This window comes from Equus quagga, chromosome 17, assembly GCF_021613505.1.
Source record: "Equus quagga isolate Etosha38 chromosome 17, UCLA_HA_Equagga_1.0, whole genome shotgun sequence".
NCBI classification, from domain to species: Eukaryota; Metazoa; Chordata; class Mammalia; order Perissodactyla; family Equidae; genus Equus; species Equus quagga.
Window position 1 is genome coordinate 18,952,383 of NC_060283.1, and position 19,677 is coordinate 18,972,059.

The 19,677-nt window shown below is 37.8% G+C and overlaps 1 protein-coding gene across 1 annotated transcript; it reads left to right on the forward strand.

Moving 5' to 3' along the window:
* Nucleotides 1-3,548: 3,548 nt before the first annotated feature.
* On the forward strand, nucleotides 3,549-4,514 carry LOC124228372 (olfactory receptor 10AG1-like). Its single transcript, XM_046642811.1, has one exon. The coding sequence runs from the start codon at nucleotides 3,549-3,551 to the stop codon at nucleotides 4,512-4,514; it is 966 nt and encodes a 321-aa protein (XP_046498767.1).
* The last annotated feature ends 15,163 nt before the right edge of the window (nucleotides 4,515-19,677 follow it).

Below are 19,677 nucleotides of genomic sequence, written 5' to 3' on the forward strand. Positions count from 1 at the left end.
TAAGAAAGGTAAACATGAAGTACTTTATATTGATATTATTTTAGTTGATGTTATTTTTAAATTAATATTTAACATATAGTAGCAAAAGCGTCATTTTATTAAAGCGGCTCCTATATATTTCTGATTCTATTATATAACTTGCAATAAAATAATGGTAATGTCACTTTGAAATACTAAAATGTATAATAACAAATGTATCTTTCTAAGTATAGATAATGTTAAAAGAACAACTCATTTTGAGCCACATACTGTAACAAATAAGTGTTATATTTATGTATTTAGCTTGATATTGTAATAGGAGATTTAAAGTATAATGTTTCATGAAATAAATTAATAATCAGAGCATTAAAAATATTTATTTTAAAGAGAAAGCATATAGAATTAAGGACTGTAAAACAATGGAAAATTTTTAATTTCAGTATTGCCTTTTATATTAATTTCATTTTTAATTTGCTAATTTATGTCAAGTATATACATATAGCTGCAGCTAGGGTAGCTTCCTATCTCTAACTGAATTAGAACATTGTTGCACATTCCCTGAGTCATTCAGGGAATGGAGGTATGAATTTAAAATAAAACTGTTAGAACATTGAGTTTTATTTCCCTTGATTAATAAGAACAAGCATTTACAAGAAAGAAGAGTAATATAGATAATTTTGTGAGAACACAGAGTAAATCTTTGCTCTTTCTACTTGTTCCCCTCTTGAGAAAAACATACACAAATCTTACACATTTCATGTTAGACATTGATGGTTTCATCACCAACAATTGGGTTTGTACAATTATAAATTATATTTCATTTAGCACTGGAAGTAATTTTATTCAAGTAATGAGTGGAATTATTTATATGTTTCCATTCATAAAAGTGATACATAAAATTTGGAATTTTTATTCTCTTACATATTAATGCTTTTCTCACTTTTAAGATTGAGATTTCATTTAACAAGTATCTGTTGCTTTACCTAATATCAGAATCAAATACTGAGCACCATATTAGGTGTACAAGCATTTTCTAAGATCTATATTCGCAAGCGGCGAAATTGTCACAGTCTACCTCTCAACTCATTTAACGTTAGCGAAAGAAAAGGTATACAAAAGGAATTTAGCCAAATGGCTACACTATGGGTTGACCAGTGATGTGTATTCTTGATATAAGGTCCAGAGAGTAGAGATAATAGCATAAAGGCAAATAGTGGCAGAGAATTCATGGGGAATTCACATCTTAAGAGTCTGAAGTTTTTACAACACTCTGATGATTGCTTTAAGATCTCATTCCATTAGCTGTGTGATACAAAGAAAAAGTAAATTAGAGAATTTTTTTCATGCTGCTTAGAACAGAGAGTAAAATTTAAAAGAATGAAACTTAGTTTTCAGTAACAACAACAATAGCTAGCTTTAAAGGGACTTTTTTAAGTGTCAGAACTTCTTCAATTTGTTTTGCATATAGTCATATGCAGCATAAAACATGTATGATGCTAGTCTTGTAAAATTAGTTCCATTTAGCCTAAGTGTGTAGTAGACTATACCATCTAGGGTTGTGTAAGTCTACTCTATGATGCTCACTCAATGATGAAATCATCTAATGACCCATTTCTCACAATGTATCCCCATCATCAAGCGATGCATGACTGTATTAAATAAATTAATTCTTATAATGCTCCTAAGGTTGGTACAATTATTAGTCATTTTTATAGACGAGTGAACTATGGCACAGGACAATTAAGCAACTTGTGTGAGGTCACGCATCTAGCAGGTGGTAGAGCCATAATTCAAATCTAGTCTATCTTGGTAGGACTGTATTCCTTATCCACCAAATTATATTTATGCTGTGTTTGGTGGACGAGATTCAAACACACCAAGTTGGAGAAATGAAAGGCAGTTCTAGGACCAATCTTGAGTCAAGAGATCCCTGGGGTGCAATATCTAAGGAGGCACACCTTTTCAGGATTGTGCAATGCAGAATCAGCCCTGAGATTAGTGAGTGCCTCTATTATTTTGTACTTGAGGAGTCTCACTCGCTTCATCCTAGTCCTGGCCCTGACTGAAGGAAAGAATGGAAAAAAGTAATTCAACAACTTAAAAGTAATTTAAAAAATTAATTCAATAAATAATATTTTAATAGAGTAACTCAATATCTCTATTAAATACAAGTTTGCTTGGCAATGTGTTACTTCCCTGGGGGCTAAAGATTTAAGAACACAATATCATATAATTATAGCTGTAAAACCATAACTAATAAATAATCAGATTAAAATTGGTAGGCAATTATTGATATTATTTCATGCAATTATCTCAAATAAGGAAGCAAAACAGAAAATTTAAACAATTGCTTAATATCACACAGATAATAGATCATGGAGTTAGGATTCGAACTTAAGTCCAATTGAAAAAAATAGACACTGACTTACAGTCACAAAACCTACGTGTAAACAATCAAATTATACATTATCAGTAAGTCTTAATATCTTTGTCTTTAAAGAAAAGTGAGTGTAGGGGCTGGCCCCGTGGCTGAGTGGTTAAGTTTGCATGCTCCACCTCAGTGGCCCATGGTTTCACCGGTTTGGATCCTGGGCACCCACGTGACACTGTTCATCTGGCCATGCTGAGGTGGCATCCCACATGCCACAACCAGAAGGACCCACAACTAAAGTATGCAACTGTGTACTGGGAGGATTTGAGGAGAAAAAGCAGAAAAAAAAAGATTGGCAACAGTTGTTAGCTCAGATGCCAATCTCTCAAAAAAAGAAAAAGAAAAGTGAGTTGAGAAATGGCTATCTGAAGTGCTGTTTTTTGAGGAACAACAAACAGTGGAGATGCACACAGCACAAGGGGTAAATCATAACAGCCAATATCTTCCCTCCTCCTGCCTACATTCCCGTACGCAGGTAAGAAACATACTCCAGGTCATTCTTATCGTCCCAGGATTACCTTCTTTATTGTTTATACCTGTGCCTGTGTTCCCTAGCAATTTTTCCCGAATAAAACCCTCTTATATTCCCCACTTAGTATCCTACCAAAAGATACTTGTTTTATTCCCCTATGTGCAAATAAAGTTTTCTCTCAATTTTCTTCCTCTCAACTGCATATGCTCAAGTTCATCAAGTGCTGGAAGAGAAATGAAAGGTTGAAATAGGCAGTTGAAAACGTCTGGGGAAGACAATTTCTGATATAGTCCCACGGAAGTGTCGTAGAGAAAAATCATAGAGAAGTACAATAGGATTGTCAAGAAACATAATTAAAAGTGAGAACATATGGCAAAGTTGAGCGTCTGTCTCCACAGTTGCCCATTTTTCCAGGGTCTGTGCTGAACAAGGAATAGCTTGGTTTGTCCTGAGCTGTATTCAGAAAGCGTATGGAATAATATTAAAGGAAATTTCGAGGGAGTTTATACAGTGATAATCCATAGGATCTAAAGTGAGACATTGGGAAATACATAAATAGTAACATTATTAATTAGAAACAATTGCAGTGATCATGAGAACCAATCTTGATATCCTGATATAATTTAGAGAACAGATACTAATCCATGAAAGTAAAATGAAAAGCACATGCTAAATTTTCTCTTTCTACAGATGAAACACCAGGAAAAAACACCAGAAGGAAACATAACTGAATTTATGGAATTTGTTCTCTTGGACTTTGCTGATGTTCCCCATCTAAGGTGGTTTCTATTTGGATTGTTCTTAGTTATTTTCATCAATATCTTGATGGGCAATGGTACAATATTTCTAATAACAAAACTGGAACCTACTCTACAGACCCCCATGTACTTTTTTCTTGGCAATTTTTCCTTCTTGGAAATCTGCTATGTGTCAGTTACTCTCCCCAGAATGCTCGTGAATATTTGGACCCACAGAAGGACAATTTCTATAGTTGCATGTGCTGCACAAATGTGCTGCATGTTTGTGTTGGGAGCCACAGAGTGCGTCCTTCTGGCAGTGATGGCCTATGACCGCTACATGGCCATTTGTAACCCTCTGCACTATACTCTAGTCATGAACAAAAAAGTTTGTGTCCAGCTCGTGGTTGGCTCCTGGATCAGTGGAGGTCCAGTCCAGATTGGGCTGACATTTCAGATTTTTTCTTTGCCCTTTTGTGGTTCTAACCTCATCAACCACTTCTTTTGTGACATCCCCCCAATACTCAGGCTAGCCTGTGGGGACACCTTTGTGAATGAAATGATGGTCTACATAGCTGCTGTGTTATTTGCCATGGTTCCATGTCTGTTGATACTTATCTCGTATGGCAAAATCATCTCCACAATCCTTAAATTGCCGTCAGCCACAAGTCGGTCCAAAGTCTTCTCAACCTGTTCATCTCATATTATGGTTGTGGCATTGTTCTTTGTACCAGGTTCTATTACTTATTTAAGACCCAAGCCCAGTCGCTCAGCAGGAGCTGACAAATTGCTTTCTCTTTTCTACACTATTGTGACTTCTATGTTTAACCCCGTGATATACAGTCTAAGGAACAAGGAAGTCATTATGGCACTGAGAAAATTACTATGTAAATAATTCACTTCATTAGAAAATGAGTTATACTTGCAGGAATTCATTCCTTTAATATTGGTGTTGAAACTTCAACAGATATTTATAATAAACTTTGTCTAGACAGTTGTAATTTTTTCCAAATTAAAAATTATTTGTATTGTTGTAAGGTCTTAAGTTATACATTTATGTACATGTCAGCAAATAGTAAATCATTCAATCAGTAATTCTATAACGTTATTGTGGAATGTCCACTCTCAGTAAGAACTTTTGACAAGGGTTGATTTAATAAATTAAATTGAAATAGTTGCTCTGTTATGTCATTTACTGGAAAATATACTATTCATTTTCATAGAAGTGTAACAGTCATTTTAGGAACCATGTTGGCAACAAACATTATATATAAACATATATATATTTGTTCTTTGATCTAGCAATGACTTACAAGAAATCATTTCTTACAGAAAACAGTACCTTTTCTTGGGAATGTAGTGATATAAATGATTTTGGCACACCAGTACTAGTGAATATTCAGCACAATTTATGTTTTTGTCAGATTAAACATTTCTATATCATATAGTCCTATGATTTGATAAAATATATATTATTATTAAAATATTTGCATATGATAAGAAGAATAGAGAAGGTCTGGGGAATATTTTTAAAATATATTTTCCTAGAAATTATATTAGTGATGGGAAAATATAAATTATGACACAAAGTGTTTGGAAAGATAATGCTGGAAGTTCAAAGGAGGAAACTTCATAAAGTTCTATAAAACTTTATAAAATATATATGTTTATAGCATATATAAAACAAATATATCACACACATAACTTGTATGCTACATACACAAACATATTAAAAATGATCAATAAGAATATGACAATGAATGTTAATTGTGGATATCTCAAAGTAAAATATTCTCTTATTTTCTCCTTTGCTTTACTGAAATTTATAGTCTATAACAATAAGTCTGTGTTATTCATGTAATCATGAAAAGCAAACAGTAAATCTGTATTTATTGTGTATCAGGAAAATCATTGTGGTCGATTGTTTGTTTGACACAATTAATTTTATTAGTTTTCAATGTTTGTGTTTATTTAATGAATCCTTTCTGTATGCAGGTAACAGATCTCTAAGGACCCATGACCTGTGTGAAGCTTGTGCCCGCTCTTAAAGCTTTAGCCCACAGGTGGAACAGTCAGTTTGACTTACATGTATATAAACAGGCCTAGCAGAAACTTAAAAAATATCATGGAAATAATTGGAGATAAGGAAAAGAATAAAAGATAGAGAAACATAATAACAATAAAAAAGTCTAGGACAATTTTCAAGCAGAAATTGGATAACTTCTGAAGCTATGAGATGTGGAATGGAAGAGACAAATATTGTGAAGTTTGTTCATGTTCATTGCTCCTCTTGCCTAATATAGAAAATAATGTTGAGAGAAAAGAGCTAACGAGAGGAAAAATGTTTATAAAATATTATTAACTCTAACAGGGGTGGACTAATCTAACTCTTTTTGTATAAGGGCAAATACAAGCTATGTTCTTGGAGCACCATGATTATATTTTTTGCTAGATAATGAAGTTCCATATCCCCCCAAAAATCTGTGAACAGTATCATAAATTATTTTCTCATTTATCGAGACAAATTACAGACAAAAATCTAAAGTAGTCATCACTTTCAGCGGTAATAATATGCCAAAAATTTATTTATAACTAATTTTTAAACATGATCGATATGTGTAGCTAATATATGTTTTGTCAATTATAAATTTCTTTATGATCAAGATAATCTTTTGTTTCTTATTATTTGAACTGTGTTATTCCTAGAACAATTCCTTTACAGTTCTAAAACTGTACCTTTTCTTCTTTAAAAACACAGACATTTATTTATGTAGGTACTCGCTCTTGCATACGTTTGTGCATATGTGTTATGTGTGCACTTCAGAGAACATGATTGCTTTAATGGACAGAAGACATTTAATGAGGGCGGAGGGGAAGATCAGCAGTACATGCGGAATCTTTACATCACTTGATTTTGGGAAGCAATACATTGAATGTGTTTACAGTTTAAATTTGCATTTGTAGCTTGGCTGTAGAAGAATATGAAAAGTGTAACGGTAGACAATCTACTCTCTTCTTTCTCTTCTTTGCATTATTTCTTTTTGAGGAAGATTAGCCCTGAGCTAACATCTATGCCCATCTTCCTCTATTTTATGTTGGATGCCTGCCACAGCATAGCTTGATAAGTGGTGCATAGGTCCACACCCGGGATTCGAAACGACGAAGCTAGGGCCACCAAAGCAGAACATGCGAACTTAACTGCTGTGCCGCCAGGCTGGCCCTTCTTCTTTCTTTTTTAAAATGCATAAATATATTTATATTTTATGCATATATATTTGAATGTATATATGTACATATATGCATATATATTATATAGTTGTTACTTGGAATGGTAATGTGCTGTATGTAACTCCTGTATTGATAAATGTTCCTTTAACTGAGACATTAAAATATTCAAAGTTGGCTTATTACACTGTCAGATAATTAGTACAGAGCACGTATGTGGAAATAGAATAATAAAATCTGAAGATAAAGGGAAGGGGATTGTATGGACTAAACATAGCTTTAGGAAACAATAAATTATATAAATTATGAAACAGAGTATTTGGAAAAATAATGCTGAAAGTTAAAAGGGTGAGAATTGTTGAACTTTGCCATAATAAGCTGTATGCACAAAAAGTATTCGTATGTATGTATGTTTACTTTTTGTGTGTATGGCAGAAGACAGAAGATAGATAAATTTGTATGTGTGTGAGAGAAAACATTTATGTACTTTAATTTCTAGAGGGTTTCATGCAACTAATTGCATTTATGATGATTGCATTTGTAATATGCATGTACTGATATATACAATATGTCTTTGAGGTCATTATTCTATGATAGCCAAAATATTTGGCAAAATGATGAGTTTATTAATTAATCAATAGACTGCCCTATACATGTGATTTCCATATTGAAAGTAAATATATATATTAGAAAGCTGTTTCATATCCAAAATCAAGTAAAAGGAAAAGACTTCAGAAAATTTTTGCCCTTTTCTCTTTGAAGTGAAGTCACATTTAGAATTGTAAGCAAAGTGATGTCTTACTTGACCATTCTTTCAGGCACTTTGTCTCTCTTGTGCTTTGTTCTTTTTCTTTTTAGCTGCCCCCAGGGAATAATGAAATGTCTTTAACTGCTTAAATACTCCATATTGTTTTTAGTAAATGCCTTTATTAGACTATGGATTTGCAGGTATTCTCTTGACACTTATAGTTCATAGGTACTCTCCTGACCTTTATAATGGTCCCTAATTTGTTACTTATATATAAAGTGCTTGTGTAAAGAAATTAAAGATGAATCGTATGTGGAAGAATTTATAAAATCAAAATTTTTGTGAAAGGAAAAGTCACTACCAGGATTTTGGGGAATTGTGAATTATAAATGAAGCATGGTGGATAGCTAAACAGAGAATTAAAGAATTGATGCTTATAAGGACAAAATATCAGAAATGTGGCTCTTCTTTTTCTTTTAAATCATGCAAAATTTCAAATATGTACCAAACTGGAGAGAAAAAATATACTTAACCCCCTTGAAACAATAAGAATATAGGCAATCTTGTTTCATTAATATCACCACCACTTCCATCCTTCACTGGGGCAATTTTGAGCTAATTTTTGTATAAGGTTCGAAGTTCATCTAGAGGTTCAGTTTTATCTTTTTTTTTTTTTTCAAGCCTTTGTATGTCCAATTTTAAACACCATTTTTTGAAACAATATATTTTCTCAGTGGAATGATTTTAAACCTTTGTCAAAAATCAGTTGTCTTCATTACACTAGACAGTAATGTATACAATCTGTATATATATCCTATTATTAAAGTCATTGGAAAACTGTAACAGGCCAATTGAGAAAGAACTACTAATGGCCCAGGTCTTTCAGGAATGAAGCTTTGGATCACACAACCAAATAAATTACCATCACCACCTGAGGTGCTTTCTAAGGGCAAAGGGAATATGGATTGGGTGTTGGAAGAAGATATTTATAAATACCAGCTGTGAGCAATGATTAGCTGCAGAAATAAGGACTATAATTCTTATGAGTCTTTCTTCCTCATTTTGTTACGAACATATCAAAATATCAGGAACTAGAGTAAATATGACCCAAAGACTTTGCATCTTCTTTCTTCTGGCAAAAGACTAAGGATATTTTCAGTTGCATGTAAAATACTTTTATGATGTGAACTAGAATTAGGGCTTTATACTGTTTTTATCAGGAGATTAAGTCTGGCTTAAGAGGATTTGTATTGTTGCCAAGTTGACAAGGGATGGACTGTCACTGGTAGTTCTATGTGATAACATGTCTAGGCTTTCGTTCCCAGGTATTCAACCAAAGAACAGCTAATCATTGTTCTGAAGGTATTTTGTAGATGAGGTTAGCATCTAAAATAAACTAACTTTAAATAAAGGAGGTCATCCTTGGGAATGTGAGCCTCATCCAATCCGTTGGAAGGCCTTAAAAGGAAAATTGAGATTTCCCTGAAGAAGAAAAAATTCTGCCTCAAGATAGCTCCTTCCTAAGGGTTTCAGGAGGCTCACTTGCGCAACACATTTTCGACTTTACAGCCCCCACAATCACACTGCCATTTTCTTGAAATAAGTCTCTCTGTGTGTGCATGTGTGTTTGTGTGTGTGTGCATGTATTCGTGTGCCTGTGAGTGTCAGTGTTAGTCCCTGCTCCTGGCCTTTGGACAGGTAACCAGAGGCCCTCTAGGACAGTTCAGTTGACCTCATCTTATCAACAGAGTAATTAAGTGTATTTTCTCAGGAACTGAGAATCAACTCCTTGTCCGGTTCAGGCCAGTTGAGACCACCAGCCCATCAACTGGGCCTGAGCAAGCATCCAAAAAGTAACCCTTTGGATGTGAAGGGGCTGAAAGCTCCACCCTCAGATCATGCTAACACCACCATTTGGTGAACGTGCATCCTATGAGGAGCCATAAAGCCTGACTACGCTTGCACAGATCAGCAGTTACCTCCCTTCTGCCCTTACCTCCAATCATCTATCTCGACACTTCAGACCACCCTGCGCTTCATCACATCAATTTTATCCCAAGTCTTGATCAGGCAGACAGATGTGAGAGTGTTGCCTCCTGTCTCCTTGCTGGTTGACCTCACAATAAAGCCTTTTATTTTTTCAAAAGGTGATGTCATAATAATTATTTTAAATTTACATTGGGCAGCGAATCCCTACTTTGTGTGGTAACAGACACTCAGCATTGGCTCTAATCACATCAGGATTGGTGAATGGAAGTCCATGTTGCTGAATATATGTATAACCCTGTCACTTCCCTAAGGCCACTCTGTTCATGAGTCCATTGTGCAATGACAGGTATGTCTGGGAAAGAGACTTACTGATATCCACAGAATGGGTTATCCTGTCCACTTGAATATCAAAATTCTTCTCTGCCTAAGGTTACTCTTTTATAAGCATTCGATGGAGCACAAGTCTTGACAATTTTTTGCACATTCAGAGAAGTCTAACATATACCTCATTCTCAGATTTTCTTGTCACCAATTTTCAATTATATTCCTTCCAAGTCCTTGACCATTGAGTCAAACCATTGGCCTCAGCCCATGAATCACTGTGTAATTTCATGTCTGGCCATTTCTCTTTCTAAGAAAAATGTGCAATCATATGTACTGTTCAAAATTCTGCCTCTGGGGAGGATTTCTTTTCACCACTGTCCTTTAAGGATGTCCTAGAAAAGGGCCACAGTGTTACAGTTGTCCAATTTTGGATGGTGTCTGCCTATCACAGAGAACCATTCATAAAGTCAGACCTAAGTTTTCCGTTCCTCAGTCAACTGATCATAGGGAACTCCATATGAGGTCACAGATGTGGACTTAGAGAGAGAAGTTAATGCAGCTGGAGTAGGGACCCAGGGCATTTGGTCCACTTCTTCACGTTACTGGCTTATAACCTCAAGGCCTTGCTCAAGACCTGTCTCATAATAGCCCTTCCATTTAATGCCTGGAGATTTGTATTTTGGAAAGTTTTCAATTACAAAAACTCAATTTCTCTAATAGTTAGAATGACTATACATACTACTTATTTCATGTTGAGTAATGATAATAGTTTATGGATTTTAAGAAATCAACTCATTTCATTTAGTTGACAATTTGTGGACACAGAGTTGTTAGAAGTACCTTTATTATTCCTTTAATAATATTTATGGGTTGCGTATGTGCCATACTCTCTTTCACTTCTCTTGTTTATTAATTACGATTTAACACAATCCAACAAAAGGTGGTTAGTTGGTTATTTTAAAAGACCAGTTAATTGAAAAATCCCTTGCAATATTGGCAAAGAAATGAAAAGGAAAATACAAATTGCCATTATAGGGAATGAAAATGAGAATATCACTACATGACAAACAGACATTAAATGAATGTAAAGGAATACTCAGAAGAATAATTTGAAATAAATTATATAACATTGAGAAACTATAACTGTAAAACATTAAATTATTAGTTAAAACTTTTCCAGAAAATAAATCTCCAGGCCCAGATAGTTTTACAAGTGAGCATAAGTGAGGCCATCTTGTTACACTAAATGGACCCTCTGTGTGATTACTTGCTGCTCTGCATGTACTCTAAAAAATTCACATGCTCTCCTGGTTTATGGTCTCCACTTATGTATGTACTCCCCAATAACTTGATAAAATAAAACTTTATGAGTTTTTCTCTGGGAACAGGCTGACTACAGGTGGGAAACACACCTACAAGCTATCCATCACAGCTGACAGAAGAGTAAAACAATGTGAGGCCTGGAGACCAACATCCCTGGCCCCCTCCTCACTGCCCATTTTCCCTATATAACTACCTCAAGATTCTGTAATCCTTGAAGATGGATTTTTGAGACATTAGTCACCTGTCTTCTGATTAGTCAGCTAACCTGATTAAGCTTTCTTTTTCAGTCTCTAACTTGTTATAATTAATGGGCTCAGGTCACAGTGAGCAGAGCTAGCCCATTGCTCAGTATCAATTCTGGCAACCCAGATGGACCATGGCCTCTGCCTGTAGTTAGTCAATGTGGAGGAAGCTGTTTTCAGATTTTTCCCTGCAGTTGCCAGGTGGCTTTTTCTGCCTGGGGAATTCCCCTCATGGCATTCTCAATTGCTGACTGCCTCTAATGCTTCAGTGATCAGGAAATGAAGGACCAGATGTAAGCTGATGAGATTGTGCTTGTAGCTAGGTGAGTCATCCAGAATATACCTCCCAGGTACTATATTCCTTTTTCCTGGTCTGGGGGCCTTGGTCAGGCCAAGGTCCATCTGGTTTTGTTGCCCTTGTTTAGGGATAAAGGAAAGTACAGACTGCCTAGTATATTATCTGGAAGACTAGTGTCTGGTTTTTCTGTGGTGTGCATGCCCATATTGTCTGTTCTCCTGAGTGAGCGTGTCATACCACTAGTCTATGTGTCAGTTTTCCTGAGTCAGAATTCACAGCATACTTCCAGCGCTTGTCACATCATCTTTGGGAACATGATGTTTGTGACCTTTTCTGTCAAGCGCCAAGCCAGAACTGAACACCTCAAAGCAGGCACTGATGTAAGTGTGTTAAGCCTTGAGAGGAAGCTGTGAGAACACAGCTTGACAATGTTTTCCCCTCTTTGTCTGTCTTCTCTGACACCTGCTTTGCTGTCATTATGTGAAAGTTAGGTTTGGGCTTAAAGTAAGCCAGACCAAGACTTCCTGCAAAACAGAAGATTTAAACACTTTCTCCTTGGCACCTGATCTCCTACACTGGCATTGGGAAATTAGATCTTTACTGAACCTCAAACCATTACCTTTTGCCTCTTTGGCTTGTTTCACATGAGTGTGAGAACTGTAGGCTCAGGTGGAGTGAAATTTGGATAAGTCCTATAATTATCTGGATGCCCGGAGCTAAGCCTTGCACCCATGTCCTGGTCCATTAATTATCAGACACAATCTTTATCACTATGGGTGCCACTCTATCCATTTGCCCCCCTCCGCCCAAAAAAGCCCACTAAGGTACATGCTGGCCAATTGGGCTGATTTCGGTTATGAGTCCATGACAAAGAAAAGAATGATCTTTTACTGTAGTGTAGCCTGGCCCCAGTATATACTGGGCTCAGGAAAAAAAGCCCCAACTGGGTCACATAATTATGACACCATCTTTCAGCTGGAATTGTTCTGCAAGAAGGAAGGAAAGGAAGATAAAATCCCCTATGTTCAAGCCTTTATGTTGCTATATCTAGATCAGAGAAGGGGGACAATACACTGAGGAGTCCCCAAGCTCCTCCTCCTCTCCCTTTTCCCAGGCCTACTGCTTGCCCAACTGAAAATACCTGAGGAGTTGCCAGGGATAGAATTCAGTCAGGGATCCTTTACCGGAGAGGGGCAATTTCCACTGTGAAAATATCCCATAGTCATAAATGGACAAGGGCAACTGGCTGGCTTCATTTGGATGAACTTTCCTTTCTCTACCTTGGGTCTTTGGGAAAATTTTATATTCCTGGATGTCCTTTTCTCCTCCTGGGATGAAACTTTCTTTGTAAACTGAGTGCTCAAGTGACTTTTGCTCCAGGCCAGCTAGAGGTGAAAGTGTCATTGTAACAATCATCTTTATGGTTCCAGATGGCCCTAATAGGTGTTCAAATATCACCATGGGACCTGCTGCAACTGGAGATCTTCAAGGAGGTAAGACCAGTGGGCACACAGGAAGCCTGGAAAAGCAAAGAATGTCCAGCAAATACATATGCCCTTGAATACCCAAAAGATAAAGCCTAGCCTGAAACAATATCTGCTAGAAGACGAGGGTCAGAAAGGCATTCAGCCAGTGCTGTAGAAATTCCTGACAGCAAGCTTAATAAGACCTTGCCAGTCACCATTTAATACTTCTATTCTCCCAGTCAAGAAACCCAGTTTAAATTAATATCGGTTTGTTCAGGACCTTTGAGCTATAAATGAGGTGGTTCTGGACTTTCACCCTATTGTACCCAGCCCTTACAGATTGTTAACCAATATTCCAGGTGAATACAGCTGATTTTCAGTTTTGGACTTAAAGGATGCATTCTTCTGCATGTCACTCACAGAAGAATCACAACTTTTTGCCTGTGAATGATGTGACCCAGATACTTAGGCCACTCAAAAATATTGTTGGACAGTGCTCCCCCAGGGCTTTAAAAACTCCCCTATGTTATTTTGGGAAGACTTAGCTAAAGACTTGAACCAATTACAATTATAAGAAAGATTTCTGGGGCTGGCCCAGTGGTGCAGTGGTTAAGTGCGCATTTTCTGCTTCTGCGGCCCGGGGTTCGCCAGTCCAGATCCCGGGTGCAGACATGGCACTGCCCAGCGAGCCATGCTCTGGTAGGCATCCCACATGTAAAGTAGTTGGGCACGGATGTTAGCTCAGGGCCAGCCTTTCTCAGCAAAGGGAGGAGGATTGACGCAGTTAGCTCAGGGCTAATCTTACTCAAAAAAGAAAGAAAGAAAGAAAGAAAGATTGCTGTTACAGTATGTGGAGGACTCGCTGATGGTGAGTCCCACTTATGAGCAATGTATGGCCAACACAATAAAGACCTTGAATCATTTGACTGAATGTGGGTATAAGGTCTCACAAAAGAAAGCACAGATCTGCAAACAAAAACTCACACACTTAGGATTTACCTTATCAAAAGTCCAAAGAGGACTGCTGCCAGACTGAAAGAACTGCCTGAGCTCTCCCACCTCATCACCTTGTAGGTGATGGCTACAAGGATTCTTGGGCATGGTTGGTTTCTGTTGGATCTGGATTCCTAACTATGGTCTCATAGTAAAGCTCCTCTATGAGGCTTTAAAAGGGGTAGACTGGGAGCCACTAGAATGGACAAAGGAATATCAGGTTACCTTTGATACCATTAACACAAAGTTAATTTCAGCCCCAGCCTTGGGAGGGCCTAACTTAGACAAGCCCTTCAGCCTATATGTACATGAAAGGCAAGGAGTAAGCTTGGGAGTATTAACTTAAAAGGTAGGAAGAACCCCAGAGAGTGGCTTATTTTTCTAAGCAATTTGATCAGACTAGCAAAGCTTGGCCAGTCTCCCTCAAGGCAGTGGCCACTACTGGTGACATCTTGCAGGAAGCTGAATAATTCACCCTGGGCCAAGCCATCATGGTATATGCACCACATCAAGTACTCACATTATTAGAACAAAAAGGGAGATACTGGCTCACTTCAGGAGGGCTAGGCAAATACCAGCCAATTCTTTTGGACAATCTAAATGTACTGATACAAGTTTCATCCTGCCTAAGCTCTGCCACCCTGCTTCCTAAGACATCCCTGAGACATCAGAAGCCTTAGAACATGATTGCTTACAAGTTATTGAGACGGTGTGTTCTAGCCGACTTGATTTTTTGGACTGTCTGTTGGAAGAACCAGACTTGGAAATCTTCACAGATTGCAGAAGTTTCATGGATCAAGGTAAGAGAGGCACTAAATACAAGGTCATAACTTTACAAGAGATTTTAGAGGCCAAAGCCCTATGCCCAGGGATGTCAACTTAAAAGGCACAAATCATTGCCCTCACTTGGCCTTTACATCTAGGCTGAGGGAAGAGCATAAACATGTATACAGATTTCTCTTATGCCTTTGCTGTAGTTCATGCTCATGGGGCAATGTGGAAGGAAAGAGGACTCTTAACAACAGGGAAGAAGGAAATCAAACATGGCCCTGAAATTCTAGAGTTGTTTGATGCTATTAATGAGCCTGTTCAGGTAGCTATCATGTTTCACCCTGGCCACCGGAAGGACAATACTCCTATTGCCCAAGGAAACAGATGGGCTGACCAAGCGGCCAAAGGGGCTGCTAAGACAGACACACCTGCTGTGATGGGAACCCCACAGCCATAGGTAGACCTTACTGCCTGCAAACCAATATATTCTGAAAGGATAAAGAATGAACTAAAGAATGGGGGTATGACATTGAATTCCCAGGAGACTGGAAAGGAGATGCCCATGGGATGATTCAAAGACCTGAGGCCCTCTTATATGCCATCTTAAGGCAAATAATAGGGGCATTCATTATGGAAGAGTTGCTACCTTCCAATGGCTTCAGAAGTACATCATAAGGTTTCACCTACAAAAGACTATAAAATAGGTGACTAAAAATTGCATAATCAGTGCAAAGAACAAATCCAAGACTGCATCAAGCCGCCTGCATCTGGGTACCCAACATAAAGGAAATTAGCCTACTGAAGACTGGCAAATAGATTTTACCCAGATGCCCTGGCCGGTTGGAAATTTAAGGACTTTTTAGTGTTTGTGGACATCTTCCCTCAGGCGGGTAAAATCCTTTCCCACTAGGACTAAGAAAACATCTAAAGTAATTTGCATGTTGCTAAAAGAAACCATGCCTAGGTTTGGTCTGCCTAATCCCTTACAGAAGGATAAGGGACCAGCTTTTGTCTCCCACCTAATCCAACAAGAGTCAAAAAGCCTAGATGTCTGATGGATACTACACAGTTTGGAGACCTCAGTCAACTGGAAAGACAGAGAAAATGAACCACACCTTAAAGAAGACCATTGGCAAACTCTGTCAGGAAACACACCTAACTTGGAATAAGGTGCCTCCCCTTGCCCTGCTACAGATTAGCGTAGCTCCCTAAAGTGGACTTGAATTGAGTCCTTTCAAAATTCTATATCGGAGTCCCTTTCAGGCATCTTCCCCTGGGACTGAATCTCTTGATGTTTTAAGGAATGCCATTATTGCTAATTACGTTAAGTCATTAAGCTCTGTATTAACTTCTGTCCATGGTATTGCTTCTCATAGGTCTGTATAGCCATCTGACGTCCCTCTATACACCTTCCAACCTGGTGGTCATGTTTTCCTGAAAACTTGGAGAGACAAAGGACCTGAAAACCACTTGTCACCCAAATGGACAGGCCGCTTTGAGATTGTTCTCACTACTCACTCGTAAATAAAGCTTGCAGGTGTGCAACCCTGGATCCATCAGTCCAAGATCAAGGCAGCCCCAGAATCACAGGAAAGTACCCCACCTGTGTTGAGGGAAAAGTGGACAGCAGATCCCCTTGGAGAACTAAAATATGTCTTTAAAATAAAAATTTCACCTTTGTTATCTAACCCTTCTTCTCACTGGCATGGGAAGACAATCCCCTGGTTTGAATCACCCAGGCCATTGTTTCCTTTGCCAATGTCACAGATTACTGGGTGTCTCACTCAAAACCCTCTTCTTTCCTAGAACATGGGGATCCTTTAGTTTGACTAGTATATGACTTCTCCATTATTCCCTCAGGTTGGACCAGGAAACCAGTTACTGGCAAGATTTCATAGAGAGTACAAATAACACAATTATCTACTGAAAAACAAAGAAAGTTTCTTTGCCTTACTGTACACCTGAGAAGGGAACAACATAAATATGTCATGCCCTCTCTCAGGAATAATATTTTCCCTTCATGCCAAATTCATCCCATTGAAATACCTGTATATGGGTTTGGTCAACAAAATACAGAAGACTCTTTGTTATCCCCTACTGACAAGTGCCTCCCCTTCCAGATTCCTACATCTGACAGGAGAATTCCCAACATTACTCAACAAAGGAAAATCATCACTACCATGATTGGAGATAATGTAACTCTTCCTTGTATTGTGACTTCTCTATTCCCTGTAGGCCCATCATATGGAACAAAGAATTTAAAACCAGTAGAGACATATTTTTCCATTTTAATGCACATGCATTCCCTAGAGTTACTAGTGTAGCAAAATAACTCAGAAAAAAATTTGGACTTTTCAATTCATATACACAATTTAACTCCCCTTGATGCTGGATTTTATTTTTGCACCAAACTTTGAAAGGGATGTAAGGGAATTATAGTAAAGTCAGAGACTGGGACCCAGGTGCTTATTAGTACCACACTTTCCCCTAATTTCATATCACTTGTCCCTGCGGAGCCTGCTCATTCTAGTTTTTTGGGACAAACTTGGGTAGAAAAGACTGCTTTAGCTGTAAGTATAGATTATGGCCATATGTATTATCCTCCCAAGGGCTATGTATTCACCTTCACCCACAACAGTATACCACAGGCACGCAATTGTTTATGGAACTTGATGGATTCAAGGCAGTGCCTACTGGGGACCCTTAGAGTACCCTTCAATTTATATTCTTATTAAGAAACCAAACTTTGGACAAACTCACTTAAATCACTCACCCAAGTGAGTAATTTGCCAGGTGAGGTTTTCCGGGTGGAATTCCTGATGGTGATGTCTACTTTTTTGGTTACAACCTCTTACTTTGCTTGGGGTAGCTGCTCATGAACACATTCTTCACGATTTTTCCTGAATGTTAGAAATTATAGCTAACGAAACCATGAACCTCTAACAAATTTACAAACATCACTAAATTCCCTGGCTAAGGTGGTTCCTGATAGCAGGATAGGTCTTGATAATGTCCTAGCTGAGCAGGGAAGGGTATGCATGGTGGTAAATGCCACCTGTTGCATCTACATCAATACTTCCTCTTAGGTGGAGACTAGCATCAACAAAATAAGAGAACAAGCCACATGGACATAGACAACACTTGGTCACCAAACCTTTTTTCTTTCTGGTGTAGGTGACTGTTTTATTAACCTGTTTTCCTGGATACCAACGAGAGTCCACTACATTTTAGTGGGAATCATAAAAGCGGGCCTCACTCTACTGTTTGTTGGGGTATTAATCATTCTCCTTCTTAAGCTGGGTGTCAAATGCTTATCTGCTAGAGGAGTTATGACATCCCATCTCCCCTTTGACCACAGGATTATGGGTTACTATTGACAGTGGGGAAATTGTAAGTAAGCATAAGTAAGGCCATCTTGTAAGTGAACATAAGTGAGGCCATCTTGTTACACTGAACAACCCTTTCTTAGTTGAAATATTTGCAGCATACGATCATTATAAATTCCCGCACACGTTCATAATTTTCTGGCCCTGACCCTGTGCACATACCCCTGATGAGGTACTCTGATAGCTTTGTTCTTAACAATTTTAATGAATTTTCCCAGGGAATAAGAAGGCCTCCAGAAAGAAAGAGCACCTGTAGAATACTCATCATCATTGACAGAAAAACAGAACAATAAGAGATCCTGCAGTCTGTCATGTACATTTATAAACTCTCTCTTTTCTGTCCATTTTCCTTATATAACTGCCTCATGATTCTGTAATCCTTGATAATGGGTTTTTGAGACATTAGTCATCTGTCTTCTGACATTCCAGCTAATCTAATCTAATTAAACTTCCTTTCTCAATCTCTAACTTGTTGTGATTAATTGGCTCAGACCGTGGTGAGCAGAGAGAGTAAGCCCATTGCTGGTTATCACTCTCAGACCGTAAGGATCATGGATTATAACCTAGGGAATTTATTTATCAGAAGAGGCATCAAATAAATGACTCTTTGGAGATCTGTTGGAAAGGACCATACCTGAAGGAGGAGGAGATGGCATCTGTTGTAGACAGCTGTCCCAAGACTCCAGACTGGGCCTGTATTCCCAACCTTATATCCCCTCATTTGAAAATTGTTATGCATAAACTCTCTCTCTATTTTATAGTCATTCTGTTTAAGGTTTCAAAATACTTTGAAATACTTCCAAGTACTTTCTTTATACTTCAAGAAAGTGATTGATTTGGAACACAGTTGTCTTGAAGGTCAGGCATTTATCTGGTGGCTCCTAATGGAACTCACTGGTTATGTAGAACAAATCTCTAGCCTTGGCTACTGCCTAGATGGCTAAAACACTGCACTCTGAGTTTCCATTGGAAGCAAGGAAGGATTCACACTGAGCTAACACCTGTTTTAAATCTTCCTCTCTTTAAGGCCAGATGGGCTCATTCAGTGTTCCTCTGGTATGGCCACCAAGTGGCTATATTTGTTCCTTCTTTTGGATGCCATATCACATACAGAAGCCTTTAACAGTAGTCAAACAGGAATAGCCTTGTTAAATACTAAAATGTCTTTAGTGAAAACAGATGTCCTTCAAAATAGAATGGCTTTAGATATTTTAACTGCATCCCAAGGTGGTACATATACCAGCACTCAAACTGAAGGCTGTGCTTTTATACATGATGAATCTTCCAATGTGT

What these genes read in the sequence shown, in the direction of transcription:
- LOC124228372 (XM_046642811.1), top strand. Translation starts at nt 3,549, where the DNA reads ATGCTAAATTTTCTCTTTCTACAGATGAAACACCAGGAAAAAACACCA.